Genomic DNA, 21,006 nt, shown 5'->3' with positions numbered 1-21,006 from the left:
GAGGGGATAAACTGTATCACATACTATATTTGAATGTTACTATTTAGTTTTTGAATGTTACACCACTAATAGTTGCAGTCACGACATAAAAACAAATCACCACACAGTATATCAACAGTATATCAAAATACTTTACTTGTATCACAAAAATCCAAGAAAAATGGACATACAAGAGTTTGGGGATTATCATATCACGATATAAAATTCTTCGTTTACCCTGAAACATACAAATTACATCAAAAAGTGCAAATGCCCAAATGTGCTTAAGGATGTTTCATTAAGCAATAAATTAAATTATTTACATCTCACAGTTTAGAAAAGTAGAGGCTCAACTACAGCCTAGAAGGAAAAAGATGTGCCACACAGATACAAAACAAACCCATAATAAATACAAACATTTTATCCACAGCAACATGGGGATACTAATTATACTAATAATACATGTCATAGTGCAGTGTTGTTCAACCAGCTACCATGGAGGGTCTAGTGCAGGGGTCTTCAACAGAGGGTCCGGGGCCTCAAGGGAGTCCTCAGAGTTACTACAGCAGGGCCGCCAAATATTTGCGGACAGGGATTTTTTTTCACACTAGCGTCCCTATTCTGAGGGGAACATTAGCCGAAAATAGCAGATCTGAGGCGTTGTGAGCTTGTAGATCTGCTATTTTCGGCAAGGTGTAGAGGGAAGAAAGAGTAGACCGAGTACAGAGCCAACAGTCAAGTTTACAAAGTATTGAGGGTTTAAGTGGTTAAATGTCTGAAAACACACATTTAACATGAATACACATGTAGTGGGGGGTCCCTGCTTCATCTCTCTCTCAGCTGGTTACATGTCGCCTTTCCGACGTTAACTAACCCTAACCACACGCGGAAGCCACTCGTCGGAGTAGTGAGATGTCGGAATGCAGACATTACCCCCTCTCAGCTAAGGGGTCCTTGGGATGAAAAACGTTGAAGACCCCTGGTCTAGTGTATTTAGGTTGAGTAATGCTGCGAGTGAGTGTGTGAACTAGGGGTGCAACAGTTAACCGAACGAGTCAGATTGCGATCAGTTCGATCGCTAAAATAGCCGATCTGCAAGTTTGTGACTCATTGTGAGCTTGTAGATTGGCTACTTTCTCGTTATACCATTGTACGGCGAAGTATAAAATAGGGCTTAAGGGGGTTAATCTAATTGATTTAATCAATTAGACAAAAAGTCAATTAGAATTTGTTGATAGAAAAAATATAAAAATATATATAAATGAATACATATATATAAATATGTAATTGATAGAGTAATCGCTTTGAAAATAATCGATAGTTGCAGCCCTAGTTTGAACTGTATGCTGTTGATTTTGCTGGAATCTTGTCATTTAAGTACATATACTTGATTCAAAAGCTGCACAATGTGTCCAAAGAATTAGTGCACTTACAAATGCCCATGTTTACTTATTATGTGGTTTTGTTCAAGGAGGTCATTTAAAAAAAAGAGAGATTTGGAACGAAATAAAGCCTGTGAGAAATGGGAGTATATAGTATATTTTTCATGTCAAGGACCCCCAAAATGATGTATTTGGCCGTGGACCCCCATCTCAAATATTTCGTTCCAGGGACCCTCAGAAGCAAAGATTTAAGTTACAAATGTTCGCTTAAAAATACACATATATTCAAAGGTTCGCACAAATTGTCACAGGTTTTTCAAAAATAGCAGATATACAAGCTTGTAGATCTGCTCTTTTTTAATAGCCCAAGTATAAAAGGTTAAAATGACTGTGATGCTATATTAACACATTTTGCTGGGGACCCCCTGGAACCCCCCCAAGGACCCCTGGGGGTCCCCGGACCTCACTTTGAGAACCAATGGTATATCAGTCAAATCATCAACCACAGTCACATCCCCAACTACACACTGGGCATGATGTGATCGTCAGAGGATATGGGGTTTTAAGTGAGAATCGATTCCTCTCAATTCCTTGGGTTTTGTATTGTGAAAAAGAGGATATATGTTACGGCTTACACATCATTGTGGTAATCCTGAAGGGCTCATCATCGCCTCTTACCGAAACAGAGGGTAAGGTCTCAGTAGGATGATCTTTTGTTAGTGCACACTGCATGCTTGAATTGGGACCCTAAGGCAGTGGTTTTCAACCTTTTTCATGCCAAGGACCCCTAAATTGTTATTACGTTACATTACATTACAGTCATTTAACAGACGCTTTTATCCAAAGCGACTTACAATAAGTGATACATTTGGCCGCGGCCCGGGGACCGGGGACCCGGGGACCACCATTTGAAAATGTTTTGTGCCAGGGACCGCCAGAAGCAAAGATATCAGTTATTTTTTGCTTTAAAAAATATAAATATTCAAAGATATGCACACTTTTTTTTTTTTTTTTAAATAGCAGATCTACAAGCTCGTAGCGCGGCACTCGGTGCCGTGCTATGAGCTTGTATATCTGCTATTTTTGAATAGCCAAAGCTAAGCGGTTAAAATGATTGTGACGCTATGTTAACTAATTTCGCTGGGGACCCGCCGGTACTCCCTCAAGGACCACTGGTGGTCCCCGGACCACTGGTTGAAGACCCCTGCCCTAAGGTCCCAATTCAGGTTCGGGGCATGTCATATTAGGCCAACAGATGCGTCACACGCATCTGTGAAGTATACCATAGGAACATTCGCTCACAGGTGTATTGTTTGGTAGGCTCGCTCCTGCATGGCAGGCGATTGATTGGACATAACCGGAAAGATCGGAGCAGAGGTGAGGGACTCAATAAATAGGTCACTTTGTGAACAGATAGTGGTTGACCTTTGAATAAAAACAATAATAGTGGTTCATCTGAAACAAAGGCACATTGAACGGTTCGTATACGATTACTGCACACGCCAGTGAAACACAGAACTGTTACTGCATGCTCATCCCCCCGCCCCCATGGGAAGATCTTTAGTGTTTTGGAACTGCAGCGTGAGGAAAAGCAGGTTCTTCTTCCAAAAAGGAACGGAAGTGGCGTTTTGTGTGTTATCACAGCAAGGTGCAGGTTTCAGAGCGAGACCGCTGGCGCCTGGCGTTAGAAGGCGGCGTCGGTTGCTCTCCGCCTGCGTTTGCCTCTGGTTTGCTGCTGATGAACCCAGACGGGGTCTCTTCTTCTTGGACGGCCGCGTTCACACCGACGGTGCCCTTCTCGTCGGTCCGCTTGGACCTGGAGGACGACAGCCGCCTGAACGAGAACAGCTGAGGACAACAGTACATAAAAAGGTTAGATAGATATCTCCCACAATTTGGTTTCAAAGATGAAGTGTTGTCGTTGCTGTCGGGCAGAAACCAGCTAACGCCATTTTAAGTCCATAAATCTATTGAACATCCTTTACGTCTGTGTGTTAAATATTTAACCAATGAAAAGTATTTAAAAAGCGCTTCTGACAAAACCAGCTAACTCCATTGGATCCTCAAACTTTCTGCTAAACCAGTTAACTCCAGCAAAGGGGGGGGTGGAGTTCCATTCAGCCGTTCTTATCAATGATGGACAAAACCCCCTAAAACTTCCTAACCTCTAACTCTTGGAGTTAGCTGGTTTCTGCCCGACGACAGCAGAGATATATATTGTATACTTAAAGGTAGGGTAAGTGATATTTTTTGGTTAAAACAAAAAGTATTTTGTTAAAAGGTTAAAATACTATATTCTGATAGTAATCATTGCTATAGAGTGTTTGTTCAGTAACAGGAGTCTCCCCGTCTCTCCAGCTCTTTAATAAACAGAAAATACATTTTTCGGTAGGTGTCAAAATCTCAGCCAATCAGGAAAAAGTACCCATTTTTAAGCTCAATTTGTATAGTGTTCCAGTTCCAATTTTGCCTGATCATTGCTTAGTGTCATCACTTCCAATTTCACTTGTTTAATATATATCCTGATTGAGTTCTCTGTCCTGGTTGGATAAAATTGGAAATGAAACTGAAACGAAAATGCATTTTCTGTTTAATAAAGAGGTGGAGAGACAAGGAGACTCCTAATACTGAACAAACACTCTATAGTACTATCAGAAAATAGAGCTATTTAACAATTATTTTAACCAACGCAAATCACTTACCCTACCTTTAAAAACTTCATAGACACTACTTGAGGCCATAAACGTCAGGTGTGTGCCGATTGAAATTTTGTGAACATCCTCACACCTTTTTGCTTGAACCTGACTGGCTCCTCGATTTGTCATCTGCTGTCCCATTGGCTGGTTTGCTGCTGATGTCCGTGTCGTCCGTATCGATGGTACCGGACCCCTCTGTGATCTCAGACTCTGTAGACATAACCAGACGTGTATACAGTACATGTAATAAGACAGTTAATATAGTAAACTTCACAGAGTGAATCGTTTCTTCCCGACATGCAGCTTCATAAAACGATCGAGAAACGCCTTCGAAAATGCTTTGCTCACCTCTCGGCTCTCCGTCGGGTACAGATTCTTCTTTCAGCTCTTCGGTCTTCTGGAAATATAGGACATTACCCTTTAATTTAACCCATTAAGACCTGGGATGCATCTGTGTCACTTTTTGATTTGAGCTATTTGGCTATTGAAAAATAGTAGATCTACAAGCAGATCTACAAGCTCGTAGCGTGGCACCGAGTGCCGCGCTACGAGCTTGTGGATCTGCTATTTTTGAAAAATCGTGAAAATGTGTGCAAATCTTTGAATATATACAGTATATACATTTGAAGCGAACATTTGTAACTCAAATCTTTGCTTCTGGGGGTACCTGGAACAAAATATTTTGAGATGGGAGTCCGCGGCCAAATTCATATCATTTTGGGGGTCATTGACATGAAAAAGTTTGAAAACCACTGATATAGAAACATTTTCAGAAAGACATTTTGCAGAATCGGAACCTCAGGCCTCAACGGATGCATGCCAGTGACGAGACACTCTGCCGATGACTGACTCTCTGCCGGGCAGTGACTTGACAGATTGTTGAATGTGACAGGATAGCAAGTGCTTCGCAAAACCATTTTACACAACCTAATTTTGTTGGGTTGTATAGGTGAAATAGAGATTGTTTCCAGACAAACCGCCATTGTTCTCACATGGCCTGGAGGACGATTGCACGGTGCATGTGTAGGGAACACATAAATCAGTCACGCATTCACGTTTCATCCAAACCAGTCAAGTCCATCCAATCATTTATGATAGGATCAGGGAGTCTCTCTTTTTCCTGGGGGTTTCGCCCAGGTGGACAGGGTTTTGAGGTTAGGCATAATTTCTGTGAGGTTAGGGTTAAGGTTAGGGTTAAGCATAGTGTTTGTGAAGTTTGCGTTATAGTTAAGGTTAGAGTTAGGCATAGTGTTTGTGAGGTTAAATGTTAGGGTTTAGGCACAACCTGGGCGGCACACCAATGAAAGAGGGAGGGAGTCTCGAAAGGATCACAAGGTTCAAATAGTTTGCTTTCAATGGGGGGAAATAAGTAACCCGACTCCGCCATATGAGGGCGGTATTGACTGTAGCATGTGAAACAAATGTGACGCAAGCTTCTTCGGTCTGGCAGAGTCAGGTTAGAAAATAAGTACCTTAACACAGACAATGGGGTTAAAGGGCTTGTAAATGATTGACTGTGATTCCGACCTGAAAAATGTATTTTCTGTTTACTAAAGAGCTGGAGGAACAGGGAGACCCTTGTTAGTTAAAACAACACTCAACAAAGACATAAGTTGTTACAGGGCAAAATATCTTCTATTTCGTGTCCAAAACTGTTACTTTTCAAGATTGAAATTCAAAAATAGCAGATCGACAAGCTACAAAAAGTGTCATTTTGCACCGCGTTTCAAGCTTGTAGATCTGCTATTTTTGATACTTTTGTGTGACACTGTAGTATGATCAAGCAGGGCATTAATTTACGAAAAAAGAAACCACAGAAAGATAAAATATGTGAGTTAACCCTTTAAGACCCGGAAAGCAACTGTCATTTTAGATCTTAACCACTGTAACCATTGTCTTATACTTTGGCTATTCAAAAATAGCAGATATGCAAGCTTGTAGATCTGCTATTTATTTAGAAAAAATCATGAAAATGTGTGCAAATCTTTGAATATATATTTCTAAAACTAAAATCTTTGCTTCTGGGGATTCTACAAATGTCTTCTAAATCCATTTTTTTTTCAAAACAAACGTATGTTGCTATAATCAGTGGTTCTCAAACTCGTTCATGTCAAGGACCCCCCAAAATGATATGTATTTGGCCTCGGACCCCCATCTGAAAACATGTTGTTCCAGACTCATAGCCGCGCTACGTGCTTGTAGATCTGCTAAGTATAACATATATAAGTATATATGTATAAAATAATGGTTAAAGTGGCTGCACAGATGCGTTCCCAGTTTGAATGGGTTAACCCATTAAGACCGGCAACGCATCTGTGTCTCTTTTAGATTTCTTTAGGCTATTCAAAAATAGCAGATATACAAGCTCATAGCGGGAGCTTGTATATCTGCTATTTTTGAAAAATCGTGAAAAATATATTTTATATCTTTTTCAAAAAACTGTTAGGATTTAGAAAACATTTTTAGAATCGGCCTGAGGTTTCTGCCCCGACGGCGCCGATTATGTACAATGCTGTGTAAAATTTACATACGGTATTTACAGGACTGTGAGAGACCTCGTCCACGTCCCCAATCGAACCGTCCAAACTCTGCGAGGACCGTCCCTCTGTCACGGTAGACGTGTTATTCTCCTTTCCCTCCTCCTCCTCCTCCTCCTCCTCCTCATCGTCCTCCTCCTCCTCTTCTTCTTCTTCTTCATCCTTACTTTCCTCAGGTCTTAAATCCTGGGGGGGAATCAACCGAGTCAGAGGAGTGACATAATTGTGTGAATACCCTCGAAGCTAACCCTAACCCTAGACTGTCAGCTAAGTGACTAAAATCTAATTTTTAAGGGTCACACTCACAGGTAAACATCCTTTTTTTAACGTTTCCTACATTAAACCTTTTAAAAATGTTTAAAAGATTTTCAAATTTACGATTTTTCAAAAGAATTTCAGGAATAAATAATTTTTAAAAAATCCATTAAAAAAAGAAAAAAATCTAACAGAGTGCAAATATCAGATCCATAAGCCCTCAACGTGTCGCATTGTGAGCTTGAAGATCGGCTATTTTCACTCTTTTTTTTAAATAGGGCTTAAATGATTCATTCATAATGATTTTTTGTACATTTGGGTCCTGGAGAGACAGCAAATGTATTGAGTGAAAAGGTTTGGGAATCCCTGGACTAAAAGACCCATTAAAGTATGTCATGTCACAAACTTGGGTCAAAGTACCATCTTAGACAACACACAATGTAACAGGAATACGAGGACGCTACAAGCTACAATGACATCCATCCACAACACATGGTTCTTACTGCTTGAGAGGAGAATGGACTCAATTTACTTTCAATTCAACAAATTCACACGGCGGAATTCAAAGTGGAAAATGACAACCTTTCAGTTACACGTTAATCTAACAAAAAATGGACAGGTCCATTTTTACACTCTCTGAGTTAAAAGAACATTCAGGATTTTGCTGTGTAGGAAGTGGATATTTTATACAATCCAAAGTGGATAATTGTAACTTTTGATGCATTCCTGGAGAACCCAGGAAGAGTAGCTGCTGTTACATTACTGTTAGCTAATGGGGAACCAATAAATAAACAAAAAATAAAGGTCCTCTAATTAATTAAATGACTGAATCAGATCCTATCTTCAAGTAATTCCTGACTGTCAGCATGAGTTGAAAGTAGACTGAATCCAACCTTGAGTTCCATACTACAACAGAGTACGCACCATAAGGGATTGCTAAGGATTACTAGTGGGATTACACACAGAGAGAGGATTACAATGAATGGAGAATGAAAACAGGTCCCACCTCTGACTGGAACAGGCCAAATGAAACGCTTAATAAGTCTGTTGAGTGACAGTCCATGGCGTGCTGACAATTCTAATAGGTTTAAAATGACTTGGAATACCTTAAAGAAGGGCTGGGAAATGTATCGTTATTAGCATCGCAACACGTCTTGCAACGTGATGTGAGCTTGTAGATGGGCAATTTCTGATATTTTTTTTACATAAAATATTGCTTAAAATAATAATTTTATTTAAATCATGGGAATTGCGACTTATGTATGACCAGTGTTCTACTGGCATTTGGGGACATCGATCAACTATTTAAAAGCAGGGGAGTCGAAGCTATATTATCATCATCATTATTATTATTATTATTATCATTATTATTAATTTCAGCATTTTTTTGTTTGTTTTAGAATGTCTGGCATTTTGTTTTAAAATGCAATTTTTGGTCATGGGTAGTATTAATGTAGCCTACTTCACAACAGGAGAGAACACTTTTTATAAAATCTGAAACATTTATTGTAAAAACGCAGGAAAGGACATGAAGGTACATCTCTGAAAAAAAAAAAAAATCCCTCAAATCATAAAACCATTGGGATTAATCATGATGGTATGAATATTCTACCGGCACATTTTAAAGGCAAGTTGTCATCATAGATCAACCATAGAATACTGAAGGTCCGTCAGGGGGTTTCATAGATATAAAAGTAAGGGTGCAACAGAGTGGTTAGTCGATTCTAAAAACTCAATTAGAGAATGTGTTTGTGTTGATATATAAAACATTTAAGAAAGTTGTAAAAACAAAAAGCGCTTCGATTAATCAAAAAAAGTAAAGAAAATCCATAGCTGCAGCCAGGGTTGCCACATCTGCTTATTATAATTTCCCTGCAAGATTTTATTTGAAAATAGCCGATCTACAAGCTCACAACGCGTTGTGAGCTTGTAGATCGGCTATTTTCAAATAGCTGATGTATGCGTTAAAGTGCTCATGTGGCCCATAGTCGCTTCTTTTGGGCTGGTTTTCCTAGACCTGGTTGCTTGTTTCTCTCACAGAATCTGGCAACACTGGCTGCGGCCCTATATAAAAGCATTTAGATAGGACATAAGTGTGCCTTACATCCGTGTTCACAGCCACCATGATGCTTATCGTTATGGATACCATAACCAATAGAGATGTGCATTGGCACTGCCCTCATCATTCAATTCCATTACGATTCACCAGGTTAACGATTCGATTCTACGATGCATCTCAATGCATCACACTTTTCTATATAGCTGCACAACATGGCAACTTTTTCATCAGTCATTACAAGCAGTCAGATATACTGAACAACATATAAATCTGTCCGCTGCTTTGTGCAATTAGCAATATGATAAAAAAATAAATAAAAAAAAATAATAATAAATTAAAACATTTTTTTTTGACATTTGTGAATAGTCCATGTCCGCATCGCGATTAATCGATTATTTTTGACACCACTAATAATGGTGGACCCCCCATTTCAAAATATTTTGTTCCAGGGACCCCCCAGAAGCAAAGATTGGAGTTAAAAATATTCGCTTTAAAACATATATATATATATATTCAAAGATTTGCTAAGATTGTCAAGATTTTTCAAAAATAGCAGATATACAAGCTCAAGTATATCTGCTATTTTTGAATAGCCAAAGTGTAAAATAAGGCTTTTTTAGCTCAAATCTAAAAATGACACAGATGCGTTCCAGGTCTTAATGGTTAACGCACATCCAAGCGAAGCCTGACTGATGGTCAGTTCTAGTGTCTCTCAGTCTTGTATTGATCTATTCTGTGGTTTGTGATCTGGCAAAAGGCAAGCGTTATTTCAGACGTAGGTACTGAGGTAAGACATCGTCCCAAAACTCCTCCGCCTCCCCCGCGTCCTGGCCTTTGTTCCCGGACCTTGGCTTGGACCTCGTGGCAGATTTGGTACTTTGTCTCTGGACGTCGGCTGGCTTTTTTCTACTCTTCTTCACCTCCTCCTCATCATCCTCCTCGCTCTCTTCCTCTTCTTCAGATTCATCTTCCTCCTCCTCTTCTTCAGATTCATCTTCCTCCTCCTCTTCTTCAGATTCATCTTCCTCCTCTTCTTCAGATTCATCTTCCTCCTCTTCTTCAGATTCATCTTCCTCCTCTTCTTCAGATTCATCTTCCTCCTCTTCTTCAGATTCATCTTCCTCCTCTTCCTCTTCTTCAGATTCATCTTCCTCCTCTTCCTCTTCTTCAGATTCATCTTCCTCCTCTTCCTCTTCTTCCTCATCCTCACTTCCCGCTTGGCTATCGCTCTCTGCCTTCTCGCTGCTCTCGTCCTCTTCTTCCACCTCACTACCCTCCTCTTCCTCCTCCTCTCCTTCCACTGTCCCGCTCTCTGCCTCGCTCTCTTTCCCCTCCTCTGAGGACTCTAAAGACGTGCCCGACTCTCCCTCTTCCTCCTCCCCACTCTCCTCTTCCCCACCACTCTCCTCTTCCTCCCCACTTTCCTCTTCCTCCTTGCCTTCCTCCTCATTCTCAGAATCCCCTCCCTTGCTCTCCATCTCGCTACTTGACGCCATCTCACTTTCTTCCTCCTCCTCCTGGCTTACTTTGCTTCCTGTCCCGCTTGCCTCGGATTCACTCACTCCCTCGCTTCCCATTGTCCCCTCTTCCTCCTCCTCTTCCTCCTCCTCCTCTACCTGGCTTACTCTGCTTCCTGTCCCGCTTGTCTGGGATTCAGTCACTCCCTCACTTCCCGTTGTCCCCTCTTCCTCTTCCTCCTCCTCTTCTTCCTCCTCCTCCTGGCTTACTCTGCTTCCTGCCTTGCTCGTCTCGGATTCACTAACTCCCTCACTTCCCGTTGTCCCCTCTTCCTCTTCCTCTTCCTCTTCATCCACACCACTCTCAGATTTCGCCGTGGCCTCCGACCCATCCTCCTCCTCCTCCGCCTCCTGCTGCCCGTCTCCCTTCCACTGGCTTTCCTCACTCTCTCCCCTGTCGCTCTCCTCTGCCTCGCCTTCGCTAGTTTTCTCTTCTTCTTCTTCACCTTCCTCCTCCTCCTCTGCTCCTTGCGTCAGGGTGTCGGTGTCTTCTTCGCTATCCTCTGCTTCCGTTGCCGTCGCAGCGCTGGCCGCCTCCGACTCGTTGGCGGTCCCGCTCTCCGCCGCGCTCGTCGTCTGCCCTCCGTCGCTTTCTTCCGCCCCCTGTTCGTCCCGGTCATCCGTTGCCGTGTCGGCGATGCTACCCTCCATGTTCTCTTCCCCGCTTTCGCCCCTCTCCTCCTCTTCCTCCTCCTCCGAGTCACTCTGTTCGGGACTGTCTCTTGGTGGTACGATGTTGATGCTGACAGCGGTCTTCCTGCCGTCCTCAACGGCGAATGACCGGGAATCTGAGTCTGAATCCACGGCCCGCAAGCTTTCGGATTTGGACTCGGACTCCTTGCTCTGCGAGTGTTCGGATTTGGACTCGGACTCCTTGCTCTGCGAGTGTTCGGATTTGGACTCGGACTCCTCGCTCTGCGAGTGTTCGGATTTGGCCACACTGTCTCTCAAGATGTCGCGGGAGTCGCTCTCCGTGCCAGATCCGTCGGAGGGGACGGGTGACGGTGAAGCGAAACTGCCAACGGATGTTACCTCTCTGACGAATGTCGAGCCGGCTGCCAGCGAGGACGCGGCTGCCAGGGAGGACGCGGCTGCGATGAGGCCGAGCTTTGACGTCCCGCCGGGTTTTCGTTCAACCTCTGCTCGCTTGGGACTTTCAGGGTGAGCGCCCTTTATGGCTCGAGCCTCTTTTATGTTTGTCTCGTTCTTAGATTTTTTGGGATCTTTCGATAGGGCCCTTTGCCCTTTAGACTTGGAGGTCTTTTTGGACTCCCTGTGGCCTTTGGAAAGGGTTTGCGGACTCTCCGAGCTCCTTGCATGATCCAAAGAATCCCTTAGATCAAGAGCGTTGGCGTCTACGCCACCGTGTTCATAAGACAACGCGACTCCTTTGCCTTTTACCTTAATCGGCTTGGCCTCACTCTGCGCTAGCTGACCTTTCACCTCTTTGGGTTTAGACTGCGTCTTTCTGGGCCCTGGACTCTGACCTTGAGCAGAACTCTCCTCGCCTTTAGAATCTGTACTCAGTCCCCTTCCTGCCTGCTTCACGACTTCAACCTGTTGGCTTTTGACCTGGACTGCCCTGGGCTGTGGTTGGGTCTTTACATTGCTAACATTGCCTGTGCTCAAAGGTTCGTTCCTAGCGGCTCTATCCTTTGTAGTGGCAGGCTCTAACCGCTCCGCGGTCACAACATTCTCCTTACCGCCTGCTCTGCTTGGGGACGACGCCTCGCGACCCTGTGCCTTCCGGCGGCCAGGGCTCTCTGCCACAAGCGAACGGGGACTCTGGCTCCTCAGGAGTTCGGTGGTGGGCGGCGCCCGCTTCGGGCTGAGCTCCGCCCTGCGAGGGGACGAGGGCGTCGAAGAAACGAGCCTCTGCCGCGGGAGCTTTTCCTCCTCTCCTCTGCTCGGGGACGGCGTCGCCGCCCCGCGACCCCGCGCCTTACCGCGGCCGGGGCTTTCTGCCGCCGCGAGCGAGCGGGGACTCTCGCTCCGCAGGAGGTCGGCGGGGCTGAGGTCTGCCCTACGGGGAGACGCAGACGTCGAGGAGACGCGCCCCCGCCGCGGGAGCTTTTCCTCTCCTCGGCTCGGGGTATCCTGTGTCTTCTGGCGGCCGGGGCTTTGTGCTGCGAGTGAGCGGGCGCTCTGGCTCCGCGAGAGTTCAGCGGCCTCGGCGCCCCCCCTCCGGGGGGACGAGGGCGTGGAGGAAACGCGGCCCTTCTGCGAGAGCTTCTCCTCTCCTCTTTTAGGGGACGACGCCACGCGACCCTGTGCCTTCCGACCGCCGCCAGGGCTCTGTGGCGCTAGCGAGCTCTGGCTCCGCGAGAGTTCAGTGGGCGGTGCCCGCTGCGGGCTGAGCTCTGCCCTCCGGGGGGACGAGGGCGTGGAGGAAACGCGCCCCCCCTGCTGCGGGAGCTTTTCCTCTCCTCTTTTAGGGGATGACGACGCCCCGCGACCCTTTGCCTCCCGGCGGCCGGGGCTCTGTGCCGCGAGCGAGCTCTGGCTCCCTAAGAGTTCAGTGGGCAGCGGCGCCCGTCGCGGGCTGACCTCCGCCCTCCGGGGAGACGAGGACGCAGGCGAAACGCGCCCCCGCCGTGCGAGCTTTTCCTCTGCCTTTTGGTTGTCTTTTTCGCACTCCCCTTCCCTGGCCTTACCGTGCTTACCCTTCCTCTAATCCCAACGTGTGAGAAAGCATGAAGAAAAAGGATAGGAGGTGAGAGGAATGAATTAGAAAGGAAATTAAAAGTAAGCCAGCATGAGACAGTGAACCAAAAGACAAAAGGTTAAAAAAGAAAAGGATAGGAGATCCAGAAAGTATGACTTAAAAGTAAAAACTAAGGCATAGAAGATAGAGCGACAGGTATGATATGATAAATGACAAGTCTAATTTACACTTTGTCATAAGACCCTTTCGCTCACTGAACATTTGAACACATGTGTAACATTCATATTAGCAAAGACTCAGAAGTTGGTAAATCAATAGTGTATAAATGGGTCATGGAAAAAAAGAAAGTAAAATGTAAGGCATGAGCTGCGTCATTATGAATGCTGTAAATCTGATATCTCTGCCGTCGGGCAGAAGCCAGCTAACTCCAAAATTTCCATTTTTCAGGAAATCAGCAAAAAGTGGAGTTATGAGGTTTTGTTCATCATTGATAAGAACAGCTGAATGGACCTACAAGCTCACAATGAGGTTGGAGGTTAAAAAAAAGGGTGGAGCCTGGAGTCAGCAAAACCAGCTAACTCCACCCCCTTTGGTGGACTTAGCTGGTTTAGCAGACAGTTTGAGGATCCAATGGGGTTAGCTGGTTTTGTCAGATGCACTTTTCAATATTCTTTTTACCAAAACACAGATGTAAAGGGTGTTCAATAGCACTGATTTATGGAGAAAAAAAATCACACCCTGTGTGAAGAGAGTGGTGCCTTTGATGAGCCCCGTATTGATGTTGACATCAATGTTTGTTTATTGGACAGACATACATACATACATACATACATACGGACACACGGACAAAGTCAGATATAGGAGTGGTTGGCACCACTCAAAAATGGGTTAGCTGGTTTCTGCCCAACAGCAACAATATGCACAACCTGATGAGTTAACAATGTGTGACAAGTGTGTGACTGTGAGACAGATATGGTGAGATCGTTCAATTACCTTCTGAATAGGGGACAAAGTGAGGGTCTTGTCACCAGGGTCCACTTTCATCACATGTGTCTGCCATGGGGAAACAAAATCACAGCAATGACATATTTAGTTAATTTCTAACGCTGAACAAATAAACTTGCAATTGCATAGAAGAAAAGTTGTCTCTCTTTGTAGACAGATGTTTGTCCCTAAAATATGGGTTTAAAATACATTTGTGGGACCCCCAGAAGCAAAGATTTGAGTTACAAATGTTCGCTTTAAAAATATACATATTCAAAGGTTTGCAGATCTACACGCTCATAGTATGGTCCTATAAGGCAAGGGTTCCCAAACTTTTCAGGCCATGACCCCCCAAAATAATCATATTTGAACTTGGGAACCCCAGACCCTGACAAGCACCTGGAATTGTAGGAGTTGAGGCAATACATTTAGTTTGACTCAGTTCCACAGACAAATATTGCAATGTGAGCTTGTATATCATCTATTTTCACAATGTGTAGATCGGCTATTTTCATGATGCCTCTTTCTTACGTGATATTTGACAATTTGGCCAATTTGGTATTAAAAAGGTCTATGAAGTCATTAAATTGTAACTTTGGAAAGTGCAGATACCCTGTTATGTATACACTTAATACTGTAAGTTGGTTTGTTTACTGTCGAGTGAGAAAACAATGTTGCACATTAAAGCTAATCCTCCCCTAATCCCCCCCCAACCAACCCCCCAAAAATAATTTGAGGACCTCCAGCGATTCCCTTTAAGGGAAGACTAAGTGACGTGACTTACCATATTGAGGAAATCTGTGGTGTCTCCGAGGTCTTTAACACTGTCAGTATCAGTCAGGCTGTCTCTCTCAAGCTGCTCTGGCTCTGCCATGTCACAAAACAGGAAGATATTTCACATTATCACTTCGTATCCTGTAATCTAAGACGGGACTATTTGTTTGTTACTGTTCTCTTATCTGTGTTTGACCTGAGGTGAGATGTTTGAATCATCCCCCCCTTTTTTTTACTTTCTATATCACCTGCAAAAATGCATAATTTGTCTCAATTCAACATGTGCATTTTAGTTACATTTCCTGTCACAGTAACTGGTTTACTCCCAAGATGCAACGCTGTTCATCAGCTTTGCAATAGGGATGGGAAATGCGCCGAATGGGAAATTCTTGGCCGAAACCGAATGCCGAAAATAGACAACAGTTGGCCAAAAAACGAATACCGAAAGGCCGAATATGATTTATATATACATATATATGATGAATTTATTTAAATAATCCACATTTTATTCCAAGATTTTTTGAAAATAGCAGATCTACAAGCTACAAGCTTGCTCGGCTATTTTTAAAAAGCTGATGTACAGGTTTAAAAGTGCTCAGCCTATTATAGTGGCTTCTTTTGGGCTTGTTTTCATAGACCTGGTTGCTTATTTCTCTCACAAAATGTGGCAACACTGCCTACGACCAGCGCGGAGCGTGGAAAGTTGAAACCCTTTCGGCCGAAAGCCAAAAATGCATTTTTTAACCGTTATCGGCCGATATGTTTCGGTGGCCGAATATTCGGTGCATCCCTACTTTGCAACCATTAGTTTACCTGTGTTTAGTTGGTGTCTGGTGTTAACTGCCTCAATCCTGATTATTACAATTTAACAACTGTGGGATTAGGTTGCGACAGAGTGTAAGTATCACTAGACATGCCAAGTCTACATTCAACATTTCCACTTGCACACAAGGTATCTCAAAACCGAATGGGTGAATGTGTAAAAACTGAAACAGTGCAACCTCTTGGGGCCACTAGGTGAGCCTTTAGACTATTGTCTCGTTTCTATCATTTTCCTCCGGTTAATAAATTTAAAACAACGGTTTCTTAACATGTACTGTGCATAATACACCAGGTGTATTCACAATGAATCGACTTAAAACAACGGCTTCTTAACATGTACTGTGCATAATACACCAGGTGTATTCACAATGAATCGACTTAAGGGCTATTTTATACTTTGTCGCACAATGATTTATGTGACACGTTGTGAGCTTGCAGATCAGCTATTTTCACTATTATAGATTTTTTCATTTTTTACTTTTCACCTAGGGATCGATTATGAATTAATCATTCTAATTCTATTAGATTACTTCGATTAAGTGTAGCACCCCTTCTGCATTTATTCAACCATGTGAAGAATCACAAAAAAAAGGAGGCAAATCTACAGAGTACGAGGAAAAAGTACTAAAATGTTTTACTTAAGTAAAAGTACCAATACTGCAATGTAGAAATACTGTTACAAGTAAAAGTCCAGAATTCAAAATTCACTTGAGTAAAAGTACAAAAGTATTGGCATCAAAATGCACTTAACTCATTCAATGCCATGCTCATTTTTGGAATTTTGGCTTTGAGTGCCACAATTCAAAATTCATTGTAAAAAAAAAAGTGCTTAGTTAGCGAGATACAGACTTTTTAAGTTATAGGTTAAACAAGGAGTGGATGGAGCAGCAAATCTTCAAATCATCATATCTTGGGTTCTGAACATGTTTTTCCAAAAAAAAAAAAAAACTTTTATTTTGATTTTTTTTTTTTTTTTTTTTTTTTTTTTTATGACGGATTTGACGGATTGTGGCGCTCTGGGCGTCAGGCCACGTGACGGATTTGACGGATTGTGGCACTCAATGAGTTAAAGTACCAAAAGTAAAAGTACTAAAATATTTGAAAATAGCCGATCTACAAGCTCACAACGCGTCGTGAGCTTGTAGATCGGCTATTTTCAAAAAGCCTAGGTATAAAATAGGGCTAAAGTGGTTAATGTACAGTATGTTTCATAATATAATAATTTATATCTGAAAAGTAACTAAAGTTTTCAAATAATTGTAGTGCAGTAAAAAGTACAATATTTGCCTCTGAGATACATGTAGTGGAGTAGAAGTAAAAGTATTGGAAATTGGAAATACTCAAGTAAAGTACAAATACTTCAAAACTGTAGTGAAGTACAGTACTTAAGTACATGTACTTAATTACTTTCCACCACTGAGAAGGAGAAGGAAAAGGAGGAGGCGAGGTAGGGTAGCTACCATGGCGTTTTGACGCCACGTTCCTCTGCTGTTGGCGAGTGGCGTTGTGCGTCTTTCCGCGGGTCAGGCGCGGCAGGGGCAACCTGGGCGGGATGGTCTGGCAGGGCACGGGCAGAGGGGAGCCCAGGTAGTCACCGCCGGTCACGCTGGCAGGAAGGGTGCTAAACATGGCGCCGAACTGGTCCGGGGAGCGCTCCTGAAAGAACGTTATGTGTTAGGGCTGGGCAGTGGTGGAAAAAGTACTCAAAATAATTGTTAACTTAAAAGGTAGGGTAAGTGATATTTTTTGGTTAAAACAAAAAGTATTTTGTTAAAAGGTTACAGAACTATATTCTGATAGTAATCATTGCTATAGAATGTTTGTTCAGTAACAGGAGTCTCCCCGTCTCTCCAGCTCTTTAATAAACAGAACATACATTTTTCGGTAGGTGTCAAAATCTCAGCCAATCAGGAGAAAGTACCCATTTTTAAGCTTCATTTTTATAGTGTTCCAGTTCCAATTTTGCCTGCTCATTTCTTAAGTGTCAACACTTCCAATTTCACTTGTTTAATCTATATCCTGATTGAGTTCTCTATCCTGATTGGATAAAATTGGAAATGAAACTGAAACTGAAACAAAAATGCATTTTCTGTTTTATAAAGAGCTGGAGAAACATGGAGACTCCTGTTACTGAACAAACACTCTATACTATAGCAACGAGTACTATCAGAATATAGAGCTATTTAACACTTATTTTAACCAAAAATGAGTACTATCAGAATATAGAGCTATTTAACACTTATTTTAACCAAAGAAAATCACTTACCCTACCTTTAAGTAAAAGTATAGTACGTAAAGTAAGTAGTAAGTAGTAAGTAAAGTACAAAAGTAAAAGTACTCATTATGCCTATGTCCTATTTCACAAGTTCGTCATGTATAAAAAAAATCTTTTGAAAATAGCAGATCTACAAGCTCACAACGCGTCGCTTGTGATGCACAATCTATGTAAAGCGCTTTGGACAAAAGCGCCATATAAATGCACCATTTACAGCAGGGGTTCCCAAAGTAGGGGTCACGACCCCACTTGGGGTCGCGGGAGACTGACGTGGGGTCGCGAAATTATTTTGGGTCATTAAAAAAAAAAAAAAAAAAAAAACATTTTTTTTTTTTTTTTTTTAACTTTTTATTCAACAGAATGGATGAAATACCATCTAAAATGATCACAAATGGTACATTTTACCATTTTAACACATTACAAATGCGCACCGAACGTGCAAGTTTATGTGCATAAATGACCTCCAGGTTTAGGTGGGGTCGCGAGTCAATTTCCGCCTTATTTTGGGGTCGCGGGCTGAAAAGTTTGGGAACCCATGATTTACAGTGTCCCTCCGAGGCCCAAAGTTCTACCCACCCTCTCCCTCCTGCGAACCCGGGCGGAGAGGCTCCGTTCCAGGGTAGAGGTGGCGGCGGCGTCCCCCAGGAGCTCCAGTCTCTCCAGGTAGTTGGCCACGGCGTCGTCCTCCTCCAGGGTCAGCTCGCCGCTCTCCTCGCCGCGGGGCTGTGCCAGCACCACCATGTGACAACCACCACACATCACCTTATATAGGGATGAATGGGACGATAACCGTTTATTATCCTTTATCGTGATAAAAAAAAAAGAGAAATCGCTCACAATAATCATATCGCAGACGTTTAACCCATTAAGACCGGGAATGCATCAAAACGTTTTTTTTTCTTTTTTTTTGGCTATTCAAAAACAGCAGATATACAAGCTTGTAGATCTGCTATTTTCGTGAAAATCGTGAAAATGTGTGCAAATCTTTGAATATATACATTTTTTAAAGCGAACATTTTTGACTCAAATCTTTGCTTCTGGGGGGTCCCTGGAACAAAACATATTTTGAGATGGGGGTCGGCGGCCAAATACATATGATTTTGGGGGGTCCTTGACATGAAAAAGTATGAGAACCACTGATTATAGCAACATAAGTTTTTCATAAAACTTAGGATTTAGAAGACATTTGCAGAATCCCCCAGAAGCAAAGATTTGAGTTAAAAATGTTATAGATATATAAAATATATACCGTATTCAAAGATTTGCTAAAATCTTATATTTGCAAAAAATGACAGATGCTTTCCCGGTCTTAATGGGTTAATAGGACGATGGAAAAACGACAACAACAAAAAGAGAAACATGCAGCAAGCATGTCCATGCTACTACAACCCACCGACTGAACGTTGTACTTGAGGAAGCGTGGACAGACAGTCGGTTTAAACTGATTGGTGAAGTTCTCCTCTCCCAGACCCAGCTTGCCGTGCCTCCCGTCTCCAAACGTATACAGCACGCCGCCATCTGGAACACCATGGTAACAACAACACATCGTCAGTCGAGCATGGGGACGAGACACACAGAATGCATGCTCCTACTGTGGCTGCGCCCAATGCGTGTATGCGGTGTAGGAGTGTATTGTTTAAAACATTGGTTCTCAAAGTGGGGTCCGGGGACCCCCAGGGGTCCTTGAGGGAGTTCCAGGGGGTCCCCAGCTAATTGATAGATTAGGCACCAAATGGACCCTTATGGGTCTGTAACTCTGAGAGTGTACAAATGGAACCAAATGGACCCTAACGGGTCCATTTGTTTCCATTTGTACACTCTCAGAGTTACATTGACATAGATTTTACAATATAAATTGGGGTCCAAGAGATAGAAATGCTATAAAATGGGGGTCCGTAGCCCTAATGCATGTCAAACCGGGGGTCTTTGAAATTAAAATGGTTGAAAATCCCTGCTAGAGCCGTAAAAAAATCTTCTCTTATGGGGGTCCCTGGCATATCTTTTCAAATGGGGGTCCGCAGGCTAATAAGTGTCACTTTGGGGGTCCTTGACGTGAACCACTGGTTTAAAAGCCACTATAGGCAAATGCACACATTCTTTAAATTTTTAGAGTAGCCAAATATTTTTGACCCCCTTTTTCTCCCCAATTTAGTCGTTGCGCCAATTGATTCCTCCCCACACACATGTCTGTGTTATCACTGCTGTCGTATCCTACTGACTCACGTGCCAGTGAGGAGCCCCCACCAGGAGGACGTAGAGCCTTCGTCCTACTCCTCCCACCCAACACTCCACGGTGCCGCCCCCGCCCCCCCAGCTCGTAGGAGTACATGCATTGACCATTATCACCCTCCCCGCCTGGCTTCCCTTCCCCCGGCCAATTGTGTTCGCAAAAAAAGAATGTAAATTTAGAAAAAGTGCCCCTCGGAGCACAGGTCTCCGCCAGGTCAGGTACGTTATTGTGGAAATAATCGCAAGCTGCGTGCACAATTTGAGGCTTTTTGTTAAAAACGGACCAATCCTGCAAACTTTGAAAGCCAACCTTAGGCAATGAGGATGGAATATGGGAAATCGGACGGATACGTGTTGATCACATGACTGTGGAGACACTGTGTACCGATTTGCATGACGTTTGGATAAAATCTGTAGGAGTAATATAAAAAAAATGGGTTTTGCACAAATCGGCCTCCTGGTGGTGCTACAACAGGCGACAGGCCCATGTGAAAAATTTGGGGCAGAGGTTCTGAATTGGCATCAAGGGAGTGTGTGTGCACAGTTTCGGAGCGACCGGGCCAACGGTGCCGGATATTAGCTGGTAACACACGGACAGGACGGACGGACGGACACACGGACGGACAGGGGGTAAAAGATACTCTCTCGCCAGGCCGAAACAGAAATTGCTGCTCAAACTCCCAAGTAGAGGTCTTCACGGGTCAAATATAAATACCCGAACCCAAATGGACCCGTGAAATTTTTACCCGGAACCGAATGGACCCGGCCTATGGTCCAAATATGAAGGACCGATACCCGAATGGACCCGCGAAAAAAATACCCGTGACCGAAT

General features: G+C 43.3%; 1 protein-coding gene across 2 annotated transcripts in view; it reads right to left on the bottom strand.

The window, feature by feature from the left end:
- Window positions 1-1,840: 1,840 nt before the first annotated feature.
- The window catches only part of rpgrb (retinitis pigmentosa GTPase regulator b), a 34,777-nt gene continuing 15,611 nt past the window's right edge, over window positions 1,841-21,006 (bottom strand). Inside the window, exons 9-17 of one of the 2 annotated variants that reach the window (XM_084051644.1) lie at window positions 19,339-19,463; window positions 18,522-18,707; window positions 17,131-17,326; window positions 14,859-14,941; window positions 14,084-14,143; window positions 6,589-6,780; window positions 4,406-4,454; window positions 4,149-4,267; window positions 1,841-3,209 (exon numbers count right to left, since the gene is read on the bottom strand). In XM_084051644.1, coding sequence (XP_083907770.1) covers window positions 3,000-3,209; window positions 4,149-4,267; window positions 4,406-4,454; window positions 6,589-6,780; window positions 14,084-14,143; window positions 14,859-14,941; window positions 17,131-17,326; window positions 18,522-18,707; window positions 19,339-19,463 — 1,220 coding nt within the window. In that variant the 3' untranslated portion in view covers window positions 1,841-2,999. The remainder of the gene's footprint in view (window positions 3,210-4,148; window positions 4,268-4,405; window positions 4,455-6,588; window positions 6,781-14,083; window positions 14,144-14,858; window positions 14,942-17,130; window positions 17,327-18,521; window positions 18,708-19,338; window positions 19,464-21,006) is intronic. The other variant, XM_084051645.1, reaches the window with a different exon arrangement.

This window comes from Gymnoscopelus microlampas, assembly GCF_963454915.1.
Source record: "Gymnoscopelus microlampas genome assembly, chromosome: 24".
NCBI classification, from domain to species: Eukaryota; Metazoa; Chordata; class Actinopteri; order Myctophiformes; family Myctophidae; genus Gymnoscopelus; species Gymnoscopelus microlampas.
This window is presented reverse-complemented; position numbering and strand designations above follow the sequence as displayed.